Below are 22811 nucleotides of genomic sequence, written 5' to 3'. Positions count from 1 at the left end.
TTATAATTTTCCTTCTTCATCCTCCCTACTGTACTCGACGCCTACCCTTATTCAGTACACATATACCAACTCACCCATATACCATACGCGATACATTCCATCTCTCTCCTCCCGATCCCGCCTCTACAGCGAGGAGGAGTGTTAGATTTCACGCTCAACGCACTAGGCGCTGTAGATCGGCATCTCCCGTAGACACTAAACATCACTCGTCACATTCCAACGTCCCTCACTCGTTCTACCATCTATCCGAGTGAGGGTACGTCGTCCCCAGCATTATCAGCACATACTACATACTTACAGTACCCTGTAGCTTCTCATACACGGGCTACAGGTATAATACACTCGTTCTACCATCTATCCGAGTGAGGCTTCTCATACACGGGCTACAGATTTTAACAGGGAATGCCCGCGCCTTTCAAAGCTCGCCCAGCCTCCAGGCTGTCGTGCAAGGTTTGGGATCGTATGCCGCCGCGAGGACGTCAGAGCGGCCTTTTGGCATATCAGAAGGGTCTCAGCAGACCTAGCAGCAGAACCGCAAGCTGCAGTGCCAGTCTGCTGGCTGATTGAGCCCGAAGGGTTCCGCAAACCTAGAGTAGACTACTGCATCCGCTTCGGCGATGGCGGTTCGTGTCCTTGATACCGCGCCGAGCGTAGGTGGGCGGATGCAGGCCTCCAGAAACCTTGCGAACCGTCGATTGGGAGGGCAATCGAGCGGCGCAGAAACCTAGACTGACAAGAGGACATGACGAAGTCGTATGCCGGTGCCGGGATGAGAACGCACACGAGCAGCAGACGCGGACGAGCTTCCGTACGGGGAACAGCGAGAACACGCACCCGGCTCTCTGTACAGACATCCGCCCAACTGCTTGGATATAGGATGTGCGATATATACATGGAACGGGCACCGGTCGCCCAGAAGTCAGCGGTTCGCGGTGGGCGGCGACGTCGAGAAGAGAGGGAGGCCCTGGATGCGAGGTCCCAATTCTGTCCTCGTCTTCTCCAAATCTTTCAGCGGAAGATCTACCCGCCGCTAGAGGGAACCCAGCGCTGTTATGGATGCCGCAGGCGGCAGCCCGTGGTATACAGGCCAGGGAACTTCATTATGAAGACCGCGCTCGGATCGCCCCGCATCCATTCTGTGCATTTATGTGGGCGATGGGTCACCACTGCAATAAGCGAGGAGTCTAACTGCGGATCTGGCAGCGTGAGAACCGTGACCGCGTCTTGCGAAAGTCGCACAAGGCGGATCTCACCAGGAAGAAGAGGACGCGATGTTACGCGAAGGCTGGATGCGATGTCCAAGTCTCATAACACTTGTGGCTGTGTTATTTAGATGAACACTAACGACATAGGAGAATAGGCTTCTCGAGTAACAACAGTCGCGACGCGAATAAGACTAGAAGTGGCTCCTGCACTATGTACTGGCACGCGGCGAGCATTGTGCAGGTCCTCGTGGCGCGGACCGCAAAGCAGTACGTATGTCGCGCCTCGTTTGTGCCATGACATGAATCCTGCTTGACATATCGTGGCCGACATTCATTCATTGTCATTGTTCACGCACACGGGGAACGGACCGCGATAACAAGAATACAGAGGTCCGCGGCGGGTGTCCCGGCCGCGAACACAGCGGAGCAAATAACCGCGATCGATCGGGGACACGATGCACGTTGTCGCTTACACGCTGACATCCAGGGGGCTTCTGTTTTCCTTGCGCACATCGCGTGACGAAGGCTGGTGGGTTGTGCCGAGCCTTGACGCGTAACAAAGCAATGCAATTGCAAGGTACGGATACAGCGTCGAACGGCTGGAAATCTGAAGAACAGGAACATGACAAGTCAAGGAAGTGGAAGAGCACAAAAGATGGAGCAGCCTTGTGAGACAGAGAGACCGCACAGCCCCGTTGCATGTAAGGCCACCAAACAAGAAGGCTTCATATGCCAAGCTAATTTGGACACTACACATCCAGCTGATGACTTGGAATCCAAAGAAAGGGTCAATGCATAGCATGGATCAATGTAGCCAGTAAGAGATCGTGGCGGTGGAAGTGGTCGCGAAACCACACAAGCGCCCTAGGGTTTCAGCCACACTGACTGTCTACCGACACGGCTACGTACTCTCCGTAGGGCGGTGAGTGCGACGTTGGCCGGGCAATCAGACCGGTCAAGCCTCGCGCAGCGGGGACCCCTGACTTAGACCGCCGGTGCAACACGCTGGCTATTGAAGAACATGGTGCAGTCAGCAGCTTATAGCTCCGGAGCCCAGTGGGGGAGTTGCTCGGACATGCTCCGTCGCGGCCCCGCTAGACTATGTCCAGCAAGATAGGAGGGTCGTATACGCAACGCTGAAGAACTGCCACTTTTAATCGACGGAGGAAGGCGATCACAGATGCGCCGGGGCGAAGCCAGCAGAGGCCATACCGTAATGGCTCCGCATCGCAGCCTACCACTTTGTGACGCACGTCTCTGTGGCAGCACCGCTGTGTCCACTGGCGGCCAGCGCCGCTGTTGAATAGATACCGCTGTCAGGCAGTGGACACAGGTGGCTGCTAGCAGACTGACTCCTTCGCGAGGCGTGAGGTGGATAACGCCTTGTGGTGTAGTACCACCGAGCAATGCTACTACACCAATTCTGACGACTCACCATATACAGCAGCGTTCCGAGAGTTGGGTGAGGCAGTGAATATAGATACCAGTACGCTCGTCCTCATCTGTCCGCTTAAGAGCTCGAAGATGGCACAGCAGACATACTACAGGACAAGGCGCTCAGCGCCACCGCGCGATTGCGGCCGGGGCGTAGGATCTCAGATGTTAGAGGCGATACTGGGTGGGCTAATGTAGAGAGCAGGCTGCACATGGGGCAAGAAGCACGGTCGTCGGGAGCGGAGGCAGAATGTCTGCGAACTAGGCACAGATTGATTTGATGTCCGGAAGGGCGAAGCGGCTGGAGCGACTCACTACTCAATGACAGGTGTTGTTGATTTTGACGAATGTGTGTGTAGGGCGGTATGATGCGCCCTCTGAAATTGTAAGTAGAGAGACGACAAGGCACCGGGCGCGCCAAGCAGCGATGGAGCTTAGGCTTTTGAAGGCGTGGCGGGCCTGATCGCTGAGTGGGTCGCGAGAGGAATTAGCAGGCGGCGCGGGAGGAGACAGGAGCAGAGGACGAGAAGCAGCCAAACACGAAGACAGGCCGTGAGAACGTGCTTGGTTAGACGCCATCTGCCATATATGGGGGGCTGGGGCGTGGGCTGCGATTGGACGGGAGGTACGAACGTGCAAGGAACACACCGTGGCCATGGACGGTGCGTCCTCGCGAGAAAGAAAGTTGCGTCCGGCCAGGCTTAGCTCTATCCAACAAGATTTGATTGGGACCGGAACAGCCTCTGCCGATGGTCCACCTCGTATCGTCTTAAAAACAGCGCTCCTTGTCAGGGCCCCTCTCTAGCCATTCCCCACGGGCCTCCTCGCTCACAAGCCCCCCTCCCTTGTCACTCCTTCGAGATGGCCTCGTACGCCGGTGACAAGACCTCCACAAGCTCTGCGGATGAGGGTGTCCCCAAGCTCGGTAAGGTTCCCGCGTCGAACGATGCCTACGCCCTCGATGAGAAGCGCCGTGCCGCGCTCGCTGAAATCGACGAGGCCCCGTTCTCGTGAGTACCCCACTCTACCCAGTAACCACCCAGACTCGTCACACGCAAACTTGCAGTTGGTTTCACGTAAAAGTTTGCATGGTCGCTGGTGTTGGTTTCTTCACCGATGCCTACGACATCTTCGCGATCAACATCGCGTCTACGATGCTTGGCTATGTCTACGGCAAGGGTGCGTGACTGAACGTAGCACTTGAACGGTCTCAACTCTTGACATTCGCGATCCCGCCTACAGGTCAGAAGCTCTCGGCAAATCAAGATCTCGGCGTCAAGGTTGCTACCCCTGTCGGTACGCTCTGCGGCCAGCTTCTCTTCGGTTGGCTTGCAGATGTTGTCGGTCGTAAGCGGATGTGTAAGTGCAGATATCGCTGCATCGGCGAGGACGCGCACTCATGTGAAGCAACAGACGGTGTCGAGTTGATGCTTATCATCATCGCAACCTTCGGTCAGACGGTCTCTGGCCAGGCTCACGCTGCGAACATCATTGGTGTCCTGTGTGCTTGGCGGTTCATCATGGGTATCGGAATCGGCGGTGACTATCCTCTTTCCGCGGTTATTTCTTCCGAGTTCGCGACAACACGTACGAGGGGTCGTCTTATGACGGCAGTTTTTGCGAATCAAGGCTGGGGACAGTTCAGTATGTAGAATCCTACTGTGTGCCTTTCTAGAGATGAGACACTCACCTATAATATCTTCCAGCCGCTGCTCTTGTTGCGTTCATCATCGTCTCTGCGTACAAGGGTTCCATCCTGCACGAGGACCCCATTGAAAACGCGAAGATCGACCAGATGTGGCGTATCCTCATCGGACTCGGTTGTGTCCCCGGCGCCATCGCTCTTTACTTCCGTCTCACCATTCCCGAGACGCCCCGCTTCACCATGGACGTTGAGCGCAATGTAAAGCAGGCCTCGCAGGATGTAGAGCAATTCCTCACTACCGGCAGCTACTACGTCGACCCCGACGCGGTCGTCGAGCGTGTACAAGCGCCCAAGGCGTCCCGCCGTGACTTCGTCGCGTACTTCTCCAAGTGGGAGAACCTTAAGCTGCTCATCGGTACCTCCTACTCGTGGTTCGCCTTGGATATCGCGTTCTACGGTCTCGGCCTCAACTCGTCGGTCATCCTCAACGCCATCGGGTTCGGTTCGCCTAGCCCGACGCTCAAGGGCGGCGAGAAGATATACACGAACCTGAAGAACATCACCATCGGCAACATGGTCCTTTCCGCCGCCGGGCTCATCCCTGGCTACTGGGCGACGTTCCTCGTGATCGACAAGTGGGGCCGCAAGCCGATCCAGCTGATGGGCTTCACCATGCTCACCATTCTGTTCATCATCATGGGCTTCGGGTACGACAAGCTCATCGCGACCAAGAGCGGCAAGGATGCGTTCATCTTCCTCTACTGCCTCACGAACTTCTTCCAGAACTTCGGCCCCAACACTACGACCTTCATCGTCCCCGGCGAGGCTTTCCCCACCCGCTACCGCTCGACCGCGCACGGCATCTCGGCCGCGTCCGGCAAGCTCGGGGCCATCGTCGCGCAGGTCGGGTTCGGAAAGATGGTGAACATCGGCGGCACGAGCAAGTTCGTCAACCACCTGTGAGTATCTCTTGTGCCATCTCTGCGCAGTCCGGACAGCTCGCTGACGACACACGTGGCAGGCTCGAGATCTTCGCGTTCTGGATGCTCACGGGCATCTTCTCGACGCTGCTGATCAAGGAGACGAAGCTGCAGACGCTCGAGGAGCTCTCGAACGAGAACCAGGAGGGCTTCATCGAGGGCGGCCCCGCGACGAACAGCAGTCGCGTATGAGGCCGCGCTTCGTCGTATTCTTTTTTCTTTTACCCCTCATCTGCTCTATCGCATCCGCCTGCCCGCATGACGACTATATTATATCCCATCACACCTCCGTCTTCTTCGGCTCGTCACTGCCGCTCTCCCGCTCTTCATTGGGTCGTACTTTCTAGCCTCTCTCTATCCTTACGCTGCACTCGCGCGACGAGTAACCCCTGTACCTGCTGCTGCTGCTGCCGAGCGCAATGCTACTGTACTCGAAAACTACACGTGTGTGTCTGGGGCCCCGGGGTGTTGCTGCTGCCGAGAAGGTTCGTTCGGTTCTGATGGGATACCTAGTATCGTGTTCCGTGTATCCGTAGAGAGCCCACTGTGACGTACATTATGCATTCTTTTTCTCTCTTGCACAGCGTGATGGGCGTCCGGACGGGCGGCATGTGTCCAGCTTGCGTCGAGTGTATAGATCTCGCAGCTGACGGAGTATGCGCCGCCTTCCAGTGTCGGTAGTTGCTAGTGCCAGTGGGCGGCGGCGCGCAGAGAAGGTACAGACACGGTTGAATTTCCCGTCCCCCCTGGACAAGGGGAGTGACGGGGATCATCCCAGAGATTCACGGCGGTCTGTACTCCGGCTACTTGCACGTTACCACTGGGAGTGATTGATGATTGCCCAGAGCGGAAAAACGCCGGGCGTTCAGTACAGATTGATGGGGAGCTGCCTGTTATGGCAGGGGCTGAAGATCACCGATCCTGCGCCGAATGGGAGACAGGCGCGGGGACGGCCGCTGTCACTCCGTTCCCCATCGACGCTCTCTCGATGTGATGCAATGGGATCACGTCATTGATGTTGCGGCGGACAGGAAAGACAGCAGCGCTTCGGCCTGAGCTCAGGCAGGTACATGAGTACTTTCAATCCCAACCACTCACACCTCACCGGTACCCGCCATACAAGCCGAGACAGCGTGAGTGTGCCCGTTGACGTACATGAGTTCTGGCGTTGAAAGCGTATTGACGGGCCGAGGCAGGAACGTCCCCCATCTTTGAGCACACGATCACGGACACGGACACGTAATATTCCCCGCCTTGCAGCCAAGCATGGTCCACACGCGTAAAGCAGAGCTCGTCCCCGCGTCCTCGTTCTCGGAGCCCTCTGAGCCGTCGCAGCTCCGCCCGGACGATAAGCCGAAGGAGGCCCTCGCGGGGGAGCAGGAGGAGAACCCACAGCTCGTCGCGCACAAGGAGGGCCGGCAGTCTGGCGACGCCAAGGGGGTGAACGCGGGCTCTCGCGCCCGGGGTGGTACGGGCGTGGGGGATGCAAAGGACGTGGACGAGAGGAAGCGGAAGGACGTCGCGGGTGGGTTTGGGGTGGCGAAGGAGGGTCAGAGTAAGCTCTAGCCTCAGGGCAGTCGCCACTATTCGGGGGGAAGGGGCGCAGAGGACGTTCGAATTCGGGGGCTCGGGCACACACGGCGTTCGTTATCAAACTCAGTCGTAGCGGTTCCTATGTTGGAGGAGACGATTGCGGAAATATGGTCCTCGGCACGATGAACCTAGCCCGCCTGCGAGGCAGAACGGAATCTCATGGTCTTGTCCAGGTAGTGCCCCAGAAGAAGCCTTGAGTCCCCAGCTGGCTGCTCAGCTGTGCATTTGACGTCGGCCAGAGCCAAACCATACCGGGTCCCGGATGATCAGCCACGAATTGGCGGAGCCTGCCGACTGGGCGGAACACGTACGTTCCTCGTCAGGTACGTTGATAGCCTGTCGACAATATCAACGAGGTCATGATGCACTGACGGGACGGTACACATAGTATGTCTAGTACCTAGCTGGTTTAACACGGAACAGACCGATCTCGAGCCGTTAGCGACTGCAATCGAGAGGCACGCCCGCGAACATAGCCTTCACGGTGATTCCCAAAGAAGCACAAGTATATCCACGCCACGAAGCACGTTCGTCGAGGAGTCGAACACTAGTCATGAATATCGTGTCAGCATTCTATCGCAACTGTCCAGCTCAGCGGTTCTTCTACATAGTCAATCGCGAGCGGTTGCATCATTCGTTCGTCCGTCCACGGATGGTCGCAAGACAAGTGCACACCAGATGTGATGCCCACCATCAAATTCGTTGAAGCAAAAAATCTCAATCAGCCTTCTGCGTGCCTTGACAAAAACTGAACGGCCTCCGCCAGGGGTCGGCAGCTCTGAAGACATGCTGCGGGTATCATATGCAGGATGGCCTATTCCTTCGTCGTTCGGAGCCGTACATTGTCCTCGCCCGCGATCTAGGGTCTCGTGTGTATCTGCCAGCCCCTCGCCCATCTTTCTGCGTATCTGCGTATCCGGAAGCTCATAATATTCTGTAGGCGCCGGCAGCTTCTCTGTCTTCAATGTCGCGTCACCAATCGCCTTCGTTGACCGCCAATACTGCGGGCCTCAACCTGTGGAGATCTCATCCTAGGGAAACATGCCGCGGACGTGACCAGAGATGATCTGCCAATGTCTTGCGGCCGCCGTCGTCGCCGGTCAGTTACTGGTCGAAGTGCACGTCGGATAGAAGCTCCGCTGCGGTCGCATCGTACGTCTCTGGGGCTGTGAGGAAAGAGTCAGGGACAGTCTTGGTGGAGGAAGGAGAGCTGGAGAAAGTACCCAGGCTTCACCGCCATGGCACCCGATTCTGACGAGCCCACAAACACGGCGGTATTGTAGCAGCTGTTGGGACTAAGTTCGGACGCGGTGAGTGATGCAGGTCTTCAGGGAACTTCTCGCTGTTGATATCGGCGTGTATAGCTAACACTGAGCTCAATTGCGACTTGATGTGGCACGTCTGCTCGGCTTCGCTTCTTCCAGGACATTGAGCTTGAATGACGCTGTGCCGCCTCAACAGCCATCGCTTTTGTGCACCCAGGAACTGTACCTCCCGCGATGGTCGTCGTTCGTCTTACGTCCCGCATCGACGAACGAAACGATCTCGGATGGCCTGTTAGCTGTCTTTTACATTATTGATATGCGCCCCTTCCGATAGTTCGACCCTGGCTACTGAACACCATTGAGGATGCCGGCTGGGGTCAAGTTCTCCTGTCCGACCGTGGTCTGAGGGCGGCTCAAGAGGTGTCCTCACTGGAACAAATGCTTCTGGTTCAATCCCAACGGCGAGTGGTTGACGTCCGCACGATGTGAACATTTGGGGTCTGCGGTGTATATTGCCATACCCTGAGAAGGTCGTCAACGTGACGCCAGCTGACAGCGTTAGTGAAGTTATCCTCGAGGTTATATGCATCATGCCACTATATCCTCTTCTTCGGCTTTCGGCTCACATCCGTCTGGGCGTGCCGGGATGGAGCAGAGCGGCTTGACTAGGCTGCTTGTGGTGACGCTGGTATCTTCTACGCTCTTCAAAGTCTTTGGCTGAGAAATGGCGAGCGGCTCGCACCGCTCGAAGGTAATGTCGACCGTCAACAGGACGCGAGGTTAAGTCACGACCCGGCACGTGCGGACCGGCCTACGGCGAGAATATCCTTACTCGGTCGGTTGGAAGAAATATGTATGTGGGAGAAGCAGTCTGGAGCAGATCTAGAGTCGAACGCTCAAGTCCGTTCCGCGTCCGCCGTCCCTTGCGCAGTCAATGATGCGCTCGATATCAGAGACCCAGTTCTCGACTGTCCCCCGACGAATCACTAACCATGCCGTATCTTCCCCTGAGGCACTGGCACTCCAGGAAGACAGAAGGCACGGATACGAGGATAACGCTGCAGCACCCACCCGGTGCACATTTACTGCGAGCGCAGTCAATTCACTGGATGACAGGACCCTCGTACCTGAGTCTGAGTCAGCACTCTCGACGCCAACGAGGCGGCCCTTCCAGAGCGTTGCTCCAGGGGCAGACGTCGAGAAGATCCATGGCTTGGGGTCATGCGCCTGAACGGCACGACAAATATGGGAGAGTACCATCGTGGGCGACCTGGCAGCGCCGATGAGCGCGGAGCCCATGTTTCAGACCCTAAGCCGGCGCATACACACAACTGGATCTGCGCGGGCCCCGAGCTCAAGTGGCCGAGAACATCGCTACCTTTGCGGCTGCTCGTCCTGTCAAATAGGGATGCCGGGACGGGGGTGTGGACACCGCACAGATAACAGGGTCTGAGTGTGGGGTGTTGGCTGCGTTCTCCGGGCTGCGTGACATGAGAAGGTATGTGTAAGAGGCGGAGCGCCAAAAGAAAGAACACCGCAGAGCACCACAAGCAACGTTCATGATTTTACCCGTACTGCACAGTATAGAACCTAGGAGTGCCGACCACACCTCCGGGTCGTATCTGGCCGCTACGCTTCGGTGGGTTTCGGCTTCTTTTTCTGTGGACAGAGTAAGCGGCGCGTTCAGATTGGAACTGCCCTGGCAAGTGGCGCGGCGAGCGAGGAGACTGTTGGACAGGACTCACGTATGCGACAGCCTCGAAGTCGTACTTGATCCCCGCCTCCTCGAGCTTGCGTTTCCGCTGTTCCTGACGCTTGAGGAGACGTGCCTCCGCCTTCTCCAGCTCATCCTCCGTCCTAGACTATACGTCATGCTTGAGTTAGCAGTCATTCACTGGATATACACAACAGGAGCAGAGAGAGCCGCGACAAGGAGAGGGAGGGAGAGCGATGTCACTGGGCGCCGAACGTACCCTGTTATGCGCAACGCGCGCGACGCGAGCGCGGGGAACTGGCCTCCACTTCCTATTCGCACCAACCCAGAGCTCGGGGTGCACCTGGTCCTTGGGGATGAGCTTGCATGTGAGGATGTGGCCCATGAGCAGGTAGTTATCCATGGTCTCGGCGACGATGCGGGCGACGGAGGACGAGTCGAACTCGATGAACGCGTAGTGCTTCGGCTTGCCCGTCTAGTGGATATCAGGATTTAGTCTTTGTGCCACGCAATTCATGGTCATATGGACGATGGATGCACACCTTTTTGTTGCGGGACAGTCTAAGACGGGTGACATCGCCAAATTGTGAAAAGTAGGCCTTCATCTGATCCTCGTAGAATCCATGCGGTATACGTCCCAGGTAGATCACGCCTCGGTCTTCTGTCTGTAGCACCAGATGTGAGCGAGCGTCGATAGGATATTCAGTCAACGGAACATCGGTGAAACGCACTGGCTTTCGTTTTGCCTTCTCCAACTTTCGCTTCACTGTCGCGTCGTCCTTCGCGATGGTCGGTAGCTTGCCGATGTCAATGCCAGGGATATCATCCGTGATTTCCTCGTCTGATGAATCGGCGTCGTCCGACTCGAAGCCGTACAACTCCTGCTCCTGCTCCTCAGCTTCGCTCTCCTCCGCGGCCTCGAGCTCGGATTCCGACTCAGGCTCGGAGATCTTGACGCTCTTCGTCTTCACCTTCCTCTCCTCCTTGAGCGTGGGCTTCGCAAGGGATGATGTGGGCTCTTCAGCGGAGGCCGCAATTTTCGACTTCTTGGTCTTGGGGACAACTACGTCCTCCTCGACCTCCTTCGCCGGCGCATCCTTCCGCTTCTTCTTCGTCTCCTTCGCAGGCACCGTGCTCTTGTCTTCTGGTTTCGTGACCTTCCTCTTCCCTTTCTTCCCCACTGTCTCCTCGCCTTCGACCTCCAGAGCCATGTCGTCAAGTGCAGCAGCCTTCTCCGTCTCCTTCCTCTTCTTGTCCTTCTTCGCAACAGCAGCGGGAGCCTCGACCTCCTTCGACACTTTAAGTGTGTCCTTCCCCTTTTTCTCCTCTGTGGGCATGGAGGACGAAGGATCTACAGGGGCGGGAGCGGACTCGTCCTTGACCTGCTTTGCCTTCTTGGCCTTCGTAGACGCATCGGCCTTGAGGTCCTGCTGGGACTTCTTCTTGGCAATCTTCACTGGCTTTTCGGTTGCAGCTTTGGCCATTATAAGGGGCGCGGAATGTGTAGAGTGTAACGCGAGGGAGGTAGGGAGCGAGACAAGTGAGTAGCCCGGCAAACGCACCGACCAAAAATTGGAGGCAGCGCGATCGAGCGGTAAGCGCCCAAGATTGGCTCACCACGTGGCCAAGAGATCGCGAACGCGTCCACGCGCGTCGGGAGTGCCTCTCTCCTCGTCCTCAACTTCCAACCACTCTGCTCCTTCCCTTGTCCTCATCGTGCTACTCAACCTCTACCGCACACGGGCACCCGGCACCCGCACAGTATACTGCGCTATGGAAGCAACGCCCCCGACGGGCTTCGCCATCCCCCGAGCACCTTCTCCCTCTGGCTCACGCAACCATCCCCGCCACTCCGTCAACTCGTCTTTCTCGTTTGGGCCCCAACCACTGGTCAACTCTCTCGCAGATGCGAACACGAGCGCAGTGACGTCTAATAGGGCCTCATTCTCTTACCTCGATCCAAGCCGCTCGATTCTCCAGACGTCTCCGCTACGGACGTCCCCGCGCATGCCGCGGCGGACCCCGAAGAAAATGGGAGGCAGCAGCCGGCACCCGCTCGCGAACGATACCACGGACGTCTTTCAAGACGATGCGGATGACGAGGGCGACGACGAAGACGCGCACGAGTGGGGAATCGTAGATCGAATGCGGCTGTGGAGGCACGACGCGCTCATGCAGCATCTCTACGACTCTGCGGCGTTCTGGGGAGACAAGATCGTCAGCTGGACGAGTGCGTGATCCGCGTTCTCTTTCACTGCTCTATATGCTCACGCTAATCGCTGGCTTCTAGATGACCCGAACGACGCGTTCTGGCTTGCCCAGACGTATTTCTTGAAGCACGAATACTCGCGCGCCGAGAGGCTCCTCACGCGCCCATTCCCCACTACCCCTCCACCAAAGGGGCCTCTTGTATCCAAGACAAACGGCACTTTCCAACCACCGTTCGCGCCCGCCGCGGCAAACGCGAAAGGCAAAGGGCGGGAAATGCCCCCTCCATCCACTACTCTCGGTGGGGAAGGAGAAACGCTCGCTCCAGGAGTACAACGCCTGCCTATGGGACCTGGGGAGACAATCGACGTCGCGATTCAGTACGAAGAGGGGGTCTCACGACTAGTTGACATGAGTGTCGCGTGCCGGTATCTTGCCGCACAGTGTCAGATGCGTCAAGGCAAGTGGAACGACGCGCTGGAGATGCTGGGGGAGTCCAACCCCTTCCGCAGCGACGGCGAGGGTCCACACGTGCCCAACATGGATGGAGGTATCAAGGTGCGTTGTTCTATGTTACTTCCGTTCGCGACATGTCAATACTAAAGGCGAGCGCAGATCGAAGCGTCAATGTGCAACTTGCGAGGTCTGCTCATGCTCAAGCTCAATCGAGGCGATCAAGCGAAACATTGCTTTATGGAGGCTCTCGCGCTTGATGTGAAGTGTTATGAGGCATTCGAGCAGCTCGTGAGTGGTGAGATGATGACGCCTGACGAAGGTATGCATCTGGCCTTCCCATTGGATCCTCTGTTTAGTTCTTCTGCGTTGCAGAATGGGAATTTGTCGCCCATTTAGCGTATCGCGAACAAACACCCGCGGATGCGGACTTCGTCCGACTCATATACCAATCACGACTACGGAAATACAAGCATGGAGAGGAACACGCGCTCATCCGGAAACGTCTGGTGGACGAGTATGGGCTTGGGGACAACCCAGACGTACTGTTCAGCTTCGCGGACGCATTATACACACAACTTCGCTGGGCAGACTGTTTTGCAGTCACCTCGCGGTATGCGCCCCTGCCCTCCACATCATGCTGAGCACTCACTGATGGACTAACACAACAGAATCCTCAGCCTAGTGAACGTCCACAAGAACACTATGCCCCTCCACATCGCCTGCATGTACCACCTCACGCACCTCAACCCGAAGCTCTTTCTCCTCGCGCACGAGCTTGTCGAGCGTGAGCCTGAGAACGCCATTTCCTGGTACGCCGTGGGCATCTGGTACATGTGTGTGCGCAAGTACCAAGAGGCCCGGACGTACTTCTCCAAGACGTCGCTCATGGACCCACGCTTCGCCCCCGCGTGGGTCGCGTTCGCGCATGCGTTCTCGTTCGAGGGTGAGCACGAGCACGCTGTGACGGCTTACTCGACGTGTGCGCGGCTGTATACGGGCTCGCATCTGCCGCTTATGTTCGTGGGCATGGAGCACATCATCTTGTCGAATCGAAACCAGGCGTCGGAGGCGCTGACGGCGGCACAACATATGTGCGACGCGGACCCGCTGTTGTTCAATGAGCGGGGAGTGATGGCATTCACGAACGAGGAGTGCGTACATTTGGCCCACGTCGTCTTGCCTTGACTGATGCATGTGCATGCAGCTACGAGACAGCTGCGAAATTGTTCGCGGGCGCGCTCGACCTCGCGCGGGTCGTGCAATCATCTCAAACGACTTGGATACCGACGTACCTCAACCTCGGCACCGCGCTGAGGAGATTAGGGTGAGAGGATACCGCATACGCATCGAACACCTGTTGGCTGACGCGCACCGTGCGCCACCACAGTCGACTAGCGGAGGCGAAAGCTGCGTACCAACGAGTTCTCGAGATCGACTACAGAAACGTCACTGCGCTATGCTTTATGGGTGTGACATACCATCTACTCGGCCTAGCCAGCAAGCCCGAGCTGGCTGGCCGCCATATCGAGGCCGCCATCGTGAAGTACCACGAGGTACGGTCCCTCTTTCAACAACTCTCGCTCCTCCTTGTTTCGCGCCTCTCCTCGTGATCTCCTGTTAACATCCCCGCGCATGCAGGCCCTCAGTATCGAGCCGATCAACGGCTACGTCCTCGAGCTGCTCGAAATGGCACTTGAAGCGAGCGCGGACATGGGCCCCTTCGGTGTAAAGGGTCCACCTGGCGGAGAGGAGAATTGGGAAAGACAGATGCGCGAGCATCGCGATAAGGGAAAGCAGGTCGCCAAGGCCATGTCGCCTGGTGAGGACTTTGAGGATACGAGCTTGTAACCTGTAGCCTGTAACTGCGAGGCAAAGAATGCTCGAACAACGAGACGCGGACCCTCGAGATGGTGAAGAAGTGATTATGCTCCTTCATACTCGGCCTTCTTCATACAGTCGCGTGTGTAGTGCGGGCTCTCGCCTGGTTGGAGTGGATGGCTGCCGGCGTAGCCCCAAGCGTATCCCAGAGCCTTCCCGCCCAACCCAGGTGGAGGCCTCCAAAATCTCGCATGGATCATCGGCTTCTGGCGAGGCTTTCTTCTGCGACGTTTCACCTTGTCTACGAGTCCCGTATCTGCTGTATAAGACCTGACTTGAACAACGGGACAGCGGGACTCGGAGATGTCGTGCGCATGGGGGGACGGCTCGACTTCAGCATCAGGGTTCGACTGGACGATGCGGGGAGGTTTCGGAGGAGTGAGCTTGGTCTTCTCCAGAAGCAGAAGGGGTGCCTTGAGGTCCACAACGTCTGCCTGAAAATGTAACATCTCTTTCGCCCGCCCAGGGGGAAGCTGATGTCGAGATGAGGGGATGGCCAACACTTGTACATGTAGACGGGGCTCACAAGTTCAGGCTTGGTCGACTCGTTCATTACCCACGCAAAGTCCACAGCGACTGCACGTGCACGGGACGCCCTCCGCTCTGCCTCCTCTTGTGTATCCTCTGGTGCAGGACCTTCTGAACTGAGCTGCGCCTCAGCTTCACGTAACCTCAAGCGGTCAGGATAGACGTACACAATCTTGGGCTTAGCCTTCGGAGTCAACACTATGGCCTTCGGCTGCACGGTCCTAGAGAGAAGACGGAAAGCTGGTGCAGAACATATCCATGAGCGAGAGCGTGCGTTAGACCTCAACTTCCGACGTACGGACTGCTATGACTACTTCCTCTTCGTCTTTCTTTTCCTCCGTATCTACGTGGTCCTTCTCTACCTTCCGCTTTTTCTTCTTTCTGGGCGAATCGATATCGGGAGAGCCATCCAACTGGGAAGTCAGAGGAAGTGTATCCTCGATAGTTCTCTTGAGAATGCTTTCTAGCCGCGCAAGCATGTGCGCGTGTTGCGGGTCGGCTTGTGTAGGCTCGCCATCGTCGTCAGAGTCATGTAGGGCGGCCCGCGAGACGATTGTGAGAGAGCTCAGCAGCACGGATGGATTGGTGTGTTTGGGTATCATGGCAGCAGACGATGAACACTTTCATCGCGCAGAGCCTTCAGCGACGGGAAGTTAATCTGAGATCTCTGAGCGTTTGCAAGTCACGTGCTTGCGCGCCATCCATCAGCAAATATTCTGTGGATGATAGCAAGTTGCCCTGTTCTTCCTTTCTCCTACAGTTTCTTCATGCTACACTTCGTTGGACGACTCGGTCAACCGACTTTGCACCAACAACATAGCGTCTTCTGTGTTCAAGGGAAACGCCTCCGATTTCGCTCCTCCTCCAAGACGTGCTTCGAGGCAGCTGGCAATCCGAGTCCTGTGTTGGCTGCTAGTCGCCTAGGAGCCCTTCTCTCAATCTTCGCGCCCTATCGCTCGATCTCCTGCAAGGGGAATAACAAGGTTGTTTTTGGAACCACTCTAGGTTGGTCCGCTTGCTGCGCAGGTCATATTCCCCAGCTGAAAGTCGGTATATGTCGTACGGCGTCAGTCTTTTACAGGCTTGTCACTTGCGTTCTGCTTGTTGTCTTCGGTTGCGCAGGTTCATTCCGATTCGATCACAGATCTCGACGACGACGTCATATCGTAGGGATCGCTCAACGCTCGTATTATGTGCGGTATAGACATGTCACTTTTGGAGGGCCGAATATATGCAGTGTCGTTTCACCATTCTAGCCTCCGCTCCGCGTGCTTTCACCATGCGTTGGGCTTGGTGATTGTTTGCCTCAATCTGGTCCCATCGCGACGCTTCACATGTCCGCATCAATCGTCCCAATGATATTCATAACAGGCTGAATCAAGAGCCTAGGTGTGTACGTACTGTTCTCTGGCTCAGTCATGCTATATACTCAAAGATTCTACAGGCACAGGCGATGATACCGTTGATACGTGACTACGTCAAGTTACATGGCGAAAACGAGCTGACAAAACCCTACCGCATGGGTACCAGAGGAAAGCGAACCCCAAACCGAACGTGAACCACCGAGAAATTGGCCATCCGAGGCCCTGCCCGGAACACCGTCATCAACGGGGCGCAGCTCCTTCGTCTCTGCCGTCGGCCTAATCAACCCCATCGGTCCCGCATTCACATGTCTCCCCACATTGCGTTTCTGGCTGACTCGCGATTCGTCCGAGTCGGGTACGTCAGGGTGCGCATTGTCGTCGGCCCTCAGGTCTACGACGACTGAGGTTTCGGCAGCCCGACCACGTCGCCCTGCACGTCTGCGTCGCCGTTGGTCCCGAATTTACCGACGGTCTTCGTCCGCTTCCCACTCGAGCGACACGGCCGGTGTGATCTCCTCCGTCTCGACAACCTCAACAAGTTCAACGTGTAGGAAGTAGTGTGACTGCGCTACGAGGTCCAAGCCGAGCTTCAAGATGAGCTTCTTTCCTGCGAGGGTGAAGGCGACCTCTTCTGTGCGTAGCGATGAGTACCACGGCCCAGAATCCTCCCACTCCACAAAACTCGGATCTGCCTCAACCAAGTCAAGAGCGCATCGCGACATCTTCACATCGGCCTTGACCTTGAACCGCCAACCTTCATCCTCTAAGGTATGTAGGTACTCGACAGCGATCATGTGGTCGTCGTTGAGAAGCGTGAGCCAGTGAGGGCCTGGGTGGCGCTCATCTGGACCTTGGAGTTTAGCCGTGTACCCTTGTGCGCGTAGAGCATCGCGTGTCGCCTTCGGTAACAGGAGATTGATCTTCTCGTGTGGCTGATAGCGAGCGTTCCCTGATTGTGCGGTAGCACGCTCCGGGTGGGAGATATAAACGGTCTTGACCTGGATGTCATTGCGACAGCGGTCGATGGTTTCCGGCGACAGGGGGAAGAGGCAAGACCCTCCTAGGGTACCTCTGGTTGGCGCTGGGTCAATGAGCACCCGTCCACAGTGCAAGTATTCCACCTCAGCATCAGAGGGAGGGATGTAACAGACCCGACCGAGAAGAGCACCGGGATGATCGGGGTGTTCACAGCCCAGAATCACCAGATACCATTGGGACACAGGATTGTCCGATATCGACTGCTCTAGTATGTGATGAGGAAGACAACGTGAGAGCGGCACGACGGGCAATTGCGTGCGTATGCCATGCGGGGTGAAGGTATACTCCTGGGCCGGGAGTTTCTTGGAGAGCTTGAGCCGGGCCAATACGTCGTCGTGAGGGATGACTGTGATCATTCCGGAGTCGGTGAAGTTGTACAGGCCGCAATCAAAGAGAAATTGTGCCTCATACTGACGATGAGGTGGCACGCAAGTCAGCTCCCTGGCATTGCTCAGTGAGTCTGCAAGCACCTGGTCGCGCTCGAGGTCCATGTAGACACTGCCCCATGCAAAGACACTCTGGTCGGGGACGCGCCGCACGATCTCCTCTAGCAGGCGGCGGAACGCGCGCTCTCCCTCGCCGTAGAGTGTGGACATATTGATGTTGAAGATTCCCAATAGGGAATACGCACTGTCTTCCTTCCTCGAGGTCTTTCGCGATGCAGTCCACGAAAGTCGTTGAGCCACGCTAAAGTCGTCGAGCGACTTTGCATGGACGAGAGCGTCCTCGGCGATGCCCGTGATCTCCTCGACGAGGTCGGCCAGAGCAAGCTTCGTCCCGATCTCCGTCCAGTCCTCGGATAGGAACTTCACCGATAACGGGGCGATGAGCTCCTGGAGCGTCCATCCGCGCTCAAACCATCGGCTCTTGCGGAACGCGGACTCAGCCGCGCGAGGGTCGTCGCTGGAGGGGACATCGGCGAGGTGGGCGAAGCACACCTTCGCACGGCCGTACCACTGGAACATCGAGTTAATCGATTCGGACAACTCGGAGCTGCTTGCCTTATTGATGCAGCACGAGTCAATCCATAAGTACCGGTAGCCAGCCTTGCGTGCCACTCCGCAGGCCTCCCGGATTTTCCGCGAGAGCTTCACGTCATTCCAGATGAGATGATCACCCGGAACGAAGCTGGACGGAGAGTCGGGGGATGGGGAGTCGGGGGATGGAGAGGGTGGGCGTGAGGGACTAGGGGAGGAGTACTCAGCGTCGGACGGGCCTCCATGGCGCGCCTGGACGACCTTCAGCTCGTTGTACGTCTGCTCCTTCTTCCTCCAGGTGTGCGACAGAATTGCGAAGTTTGTCTTCTCCGGGTCCAGCTCCATGAACTGTCCAGTCCATGTATCCAGGACGCGCATGGTTATATCGTAAGCTCTCGAAAAGACTTTCCGTGAGTCGGAATAGGAGAATATATAAATCTCCACCCACCAGTAGATATGACCTCGTGATTGCTGGAACAGATTGGACGTAGATACGGCAGGGGTTGCAAATGGTGGGGGAGTCCTGAGATGACGAGCACGGCTGAAGACTCGCAGGCCTTAGGAACGGGAAAATCGCAGCGACAGAAGGCTCGCTGTGCGGTGCAGTCAAGTTCAAGTCCCTACAGAACAGGGGATGAGACGCACGCGGGGCCAATAGATGGAACCGGCGCTCGACATATAATTTCCATGCTTTCAGTCTACATGCATGGTGAACCATACCACCTCGTGTATAATTCATCGCATCGAAACCACGTATATGCCAGACCAACAAAAGCATTTAATGGCTCTTCGCCTTCAGGAAGGACGGCAGTACAACGCGTAAGACCTTCGAGATGCGTAACACCTCACGCCAGCATCTTCGTCAAGCTTCTGTCCATACGAGGTTCCTGAGACATACTGGATGAGCAGCGAGAAGTTAGAGGCCAGGGAAACGAAGTAACCCTATACAGAGAGAGGTGGTGGGGAGGAGGGATGGGACGAACGCGCAATGTCTAACCGGGGTCCGGCGCTAAGCTTTTTCGGCAAGCGCGTAACGTCCCTGGGCATCCGGGAGACTCAGCTCGTCCTCAGCTCGTCCTCAGCTCGTCCTCAGCTCGTCCCCCCAACCTACCACCCAGCCGACTCATCAGGCTGCCCGACGTACTGTCTCTTTCTGTCTCTCCGTGCCGCGGACACTCATATACTCTTTTACTTTGTCTCCCTGGGCTGTTCCATAGCTACTCAGGCGACTTGCGGTTGTTTCCCCGATGACTCCGCTACCTCTCGTGCTTTGGGTCGCCTCGCCTCCAGATACGTTGTCCTGATGCTTCCCCGCCCCATGTCTTTCGCGCATTGCAACCAGCGTGCGGTCCTCAACGATCCCTGAACCGGACAAGGGCATCGGGCTGCTCACCTCTATCACAGATTCGACGCCTCTCCTGCCTTCTCTTCTCATCGTCATCTTCCGTCCTTTCTGTGCTGGCATACCGTCTACAGCACAACGAACCATGGGATGACAGGTCGAAGTTTATCCCGGTTTCGCGTTCTCGCGGCGAATAGTGGAGTTTGGAATCCGAAATGGTGAGTCTTTTCTTGTCATCGCCACATGGGTAGCCTGCTGTGGAATGGTGTTCGGGAACATCCTGTCAGGGAAGCGGCTATAGAGCAGCCCAATATTACGGGCTCATCACCCGTGCAATGGTAGACGGCAAACTAGCAAATGGCAAACTTGCCATCGGGCCGTGTACGGTGCTACCATTCAGCTCACAGTTTTCATGAGTAAACCTGGCAATACTTGATGTCCTTCTGACACCCGTTCAAGGGCATTCATCCGTCAGATTAAGGTGCTGTGGTGGTGCAACATTTTGCATATTTGCTCGTCGTCTTGCTTCCCTCGCCGTCATATGTGCTATATCTCGCCATGCTTTGCTTCATCTCATGGCCAGGTCGCCTTGTACTGATGACGGCCGTGTGTTTGCGCATCGCTACAGCGGTTGACATCTTTACCACGTAGACGGTCCCTGCCGATGTCGAAAGGGGTTGTTTACCGCTGCCTGCTGGACACCCACAGAATCTTGAAAGTGAGCGTTGTCAGTTGCGTTAGGCGTCCTGGTATGTTGATGGCACTGACGTTTCGCAATTTCTGCGGCCCTCCATTGTACCATTATTTTCTGTTGTTGCATTGCTAGCGTCGCGTTTTGTGCTGATACCATGGATTATACCGCCGAGGTATCGGCAATAATCCGTCAATTGGCGGGCATAATCTCTCGTATGCAGCATGCCTCCTATAGTTGTTGACAGGGACTAGCGCCTCGACCGCAGGTGCTTGCTGTGGAAGCGGATGTTGCTCATTTACCCTATTCATGCATCTGGGGCCGCGGTGACGTGTCGATGTGGATTCACGTAGACCATGGGAGTAGTGGCGAAGATGCCCGCCACCGCCCACATTCCGGTTGTATTTGTTTTTCACTCCTTTCTATGCCAGACCGACACGACGCCAGCTTGGGCCGAGGTAGGAAATCGATGGCGTTCCGTGACCACCACCGCCCACACACTCCCCCGGAAAAGCCGCATCGCGGACGCGCTTGAGGATCATCGCCCGCTTTACTTTTCGGCGTCGTGGTCGCACTCATGGGCGCAGCAGCATGCGGCACGACGAGTCTCGACTGGGGTAGGGCATATCATGACGGTCCGGAGACGGTCGCCCACACTCCCACCAGTTCCGTGACTCGTTCGTGGACGCGCTTGAGGATCGTCGCCCGGTTGGGGCCTTACTCTTCAGCGTCGCGCAAAGCGAACGTGCACGTGAGCGTGTAACGCGCGCCCGTGTGTTCGTTGGCTCGGTCACCCTGTGGATCACTCGGGGATGATGACTGCAGAAATGGCGGACGTACTGGGCGGATACAACATCGACTTTCCCTTTCACCCCTCGTTGGTTTGTGTGCTGTGGTTCGAGTGGCGGTGGTTAGGGCGATGCGGCGGCTATCCACAGACGCGTACCGGACTGTGGCGGGAGGCGTTATGGAGCGCGTTGAGTGTGGCGAAAGCGTACTCTGAGGCATAGAGGACTGAATGTGAGTGTTTGAGGGGGCCCGACAGTTCAGGACAGTGGTAATTGACGTCGTCGGGGGGCGGAGGTCCACCGTCAGCCACCGCCAATGACAGTGGCGTCCAGAAATTGATCATGGAAGGGATAGGCGCCACTGTTCAGGTTGAAGTGAGAGGATGAGCGAGCGTGGCTCAGAGATGGGGGACGGAGGATGGGGGATGGAAGTAACGACCATTGGCAAGCGCGGCCTTTTATGTTCGGTGGCGGTTCAGACTCCGAACGTGGTGACCTTCCCAAACGGGTGCATCGTCCTTGTTCTCCTTACGGCTCAGTCCACCGTGCAGCTTGCTCACTCCGATCACAAACACGACTAGAAGCTAGCTGGGTCTAGTCGGCATCCGAGGATATCCAGATAGACCGCTCATCGCCGGGCATCGCCTTCACGACACTTTGCCATTCAGCAGCGCGCCACTCTCACAGACCGTGCAGATGCACGCATTTCCAGAAGTGCTTGACATTAGTCGAAGCGGAGCGACGACGTCTACGTTCATAGGCCGTAGGAAGTGACCAACGCCACAATACCCGGTAGCCACCAGTCGCGACTCGCGAGCGTCAATGCGCTATCCTCCGCGACGCGTCTTGCACGTGACCAAGTCACGAATCCTCGTCTCCGCCTTTGTTCGGATGCGGGGAGAGCCTTTTGCGCGCTGCATCTAGTAATAGATTATGGAGTGCTTGGTCAGCCAATTCCTATGCACGAGGACTACCGTCGAGAACGACATTACAAATACTCGGTGCGCTCTCGATCGGATGGCATGGGTGTGGGATTTGGAGGAACAGCTGCATTCCATAGTTGCTGCAGTACTTCAGATTAGCGACGAATCGCACGGGTTACAGAGGCTCCCGCCGATACGCTTCGTGAGTCTAGCGCTCCGGATGTCTCTTCGATAAACGTTCTATGGCACTTGCTCTCTTCCCATCGGAGGCAATAGTCGGGCAGAAGGAAACTGCGGTAGGCACCTGACGGGTTTCTTCCAGGCTCGAAGTGCACTGGTCGAGTCTCAAATTGTACATAACTGGAGGGCGGTTAGCAAGTTCTAGGTTTATAGTTAGTACTACAGCCGGCGCCACAGCCGACGGGCGTTTGGTATCCGGCTTATGGCAAGCTGAGTGAACTCCGTGGCAGAAAGCATGGAAGGATCGGCGGTAGTGGGTTTTACGATTGGCTGAGGGGCAGCGGGAGTGGCAGGAGGGACATGGAACGTGCGATAGGCGTTGGGGAAGAAACGGGCGTGGCGATCGGAGGCAGCCAAACCAAGGCCAAACCAAGGCCAAACATGTGCATGACATGAAGTCCGGCGGTTCGCATCCGCACGGCGCTCTTAGCACGCCTCTCCCACCCCGCCTCCTCCCCCGACGACACCTCCCTCCCGTCCAGGCTTCCCCCCAGCCTCGATCGCTACTGTCCCCCACACCTGCAGGCCTTCGACTTGTCACC

At 56.7% G+C, this 22811-nt stretch overlaps 5 protein-coding genes across 5 annotated transcripts; 3 read left to right on the top strand and 2 right to left on the bottom strand.

Annotated features, from left to right (window-relative positions):
- Window positions 1–3348: 3348 nt before the first annotated feature.
- DICSQDRAFT_152927 (phosphate transporter) lies at window positions 3349–5828 on the top strand. The gene is made up of 6 exons (XM_007362425.1): window positions 3349–3649; window positions 3706–3818; window positions 3882–3998; window positions 4053–4283; window positions 4346–5243; window positions 5306–5828. The coding sequence occupies exons 1-6, from the start codon at window positions 3501–3503 to the stop codon at window positions 5454–5456; spliced, it is 1659 nt and encodes a 552-aa protein (XP_007362487.1). The 5' UTR covers window positions 3349–3500; the 3' UTR covers window positions 5457–5828.
- A 415-nt stretch (window positions 5829–6243) lies between these two features.
- Window positions 6244–6927, top strand: DICSQDRAFT_152926 (uncharacterized protein). The gene is made up of 2 exons (XM_007362424.1): window positions 6244–6397; window positions 6461–6927. Exon 2 carries the CDS (start codon window positions 6531–6533, stop codon window positions 6828–6830), a length of 300 nt encoding a protein of 99 aa, XP_007362486.1. The 5' UTR covers window positions 6244–6397; window positions 6461–6530; the 3' UTR covers window positions 6831–6927.
- Window positions 6928–9751: 2824 nt separating this feature from the next.
- DICSQDRAFT_124880 (uncharacterized protein) lies at window positions 9752–11173 on the bottom strand (the record flags this gene model as incomplete). The annotated part of the gene is made up of 5 exons (XM_007362423.1): window positions 9752–9781; window positions 9868–9984; window positions 10096–10311; window positions 10379–10501; window positions 10568–11173. 5 exons carry the CDS (start codon window positions 11171–11173, stop codon window positions 9752–9754), a joined length of 1092 nt encoding a protein of 363 aa, XP_007362485.1.
- Window positions 11174–11598: 425 nt separating this feature from the next.
- On the top strand, window positions 11599–15462 carry DICSQDRAFT_133413 (TPR-like protein). The gene is made up of 10 exons (XM_007362422.1): window positions 11599–12066; window positions 12127–12602; window positions 12660–12819; window positions 12873–13110; window positions 13169–13651; window positions 13705–13824; window positions 13888–14851; window positions 14905–15022; window positions 15074–15146; window positions 15205–15462. Exons 1-7 carry the CDS (start codon window positions 11610–11612, stop codon window positions 14108–14110), a joined length of 2157 nt encoding a protein of 718 aa, XP_007362484.1. The 5' UTR covers window positions 11599–11609; the 3' UTR covers window positions 14111–14851; window positions 14905–15022; window positions 15074–15146; window positions 15205–15462.
- A 2349-nt stretch (window positions 15463–17811) lies between these two features.
- Window positions 17812–18663, bottom strand: DICSQDRAFT_24805 (HET-domain-containing protein; the record flags this gene model as incomplete). Its single annotated transcript, XM_007362421.1, has 2 exons — window positions 17812–18396; window positions 18547–18663. Coding segments are annotated over 2 exons (702 nt in total), but the record flags the coding sequence as incomplete, so codon positions are not given.
- Between the last annotated feature and the right edge of the window lie 4148 nt (window positions 18664–22811).

This window comes from Dichomitus squalens (genome assembly GCF_000275845.1).
Source record: "Dichomitus squalens LYAD-421 SS1 unplaced genomic scaffold DICSQscaffold_4, whole genome shotgun sequence".
In the NCBI taxonomy this organism is placed as follows: domain Eukaryota; kingdom Fungi; phylum Basidiomycota; class Agaricomycetes; order Polyporales; family Polyporaceae; genus Dichomitus; species Dichomitus squalens.
This window is presented reverse-complemented; position numbering and strand designations above follow the sequence as displayed.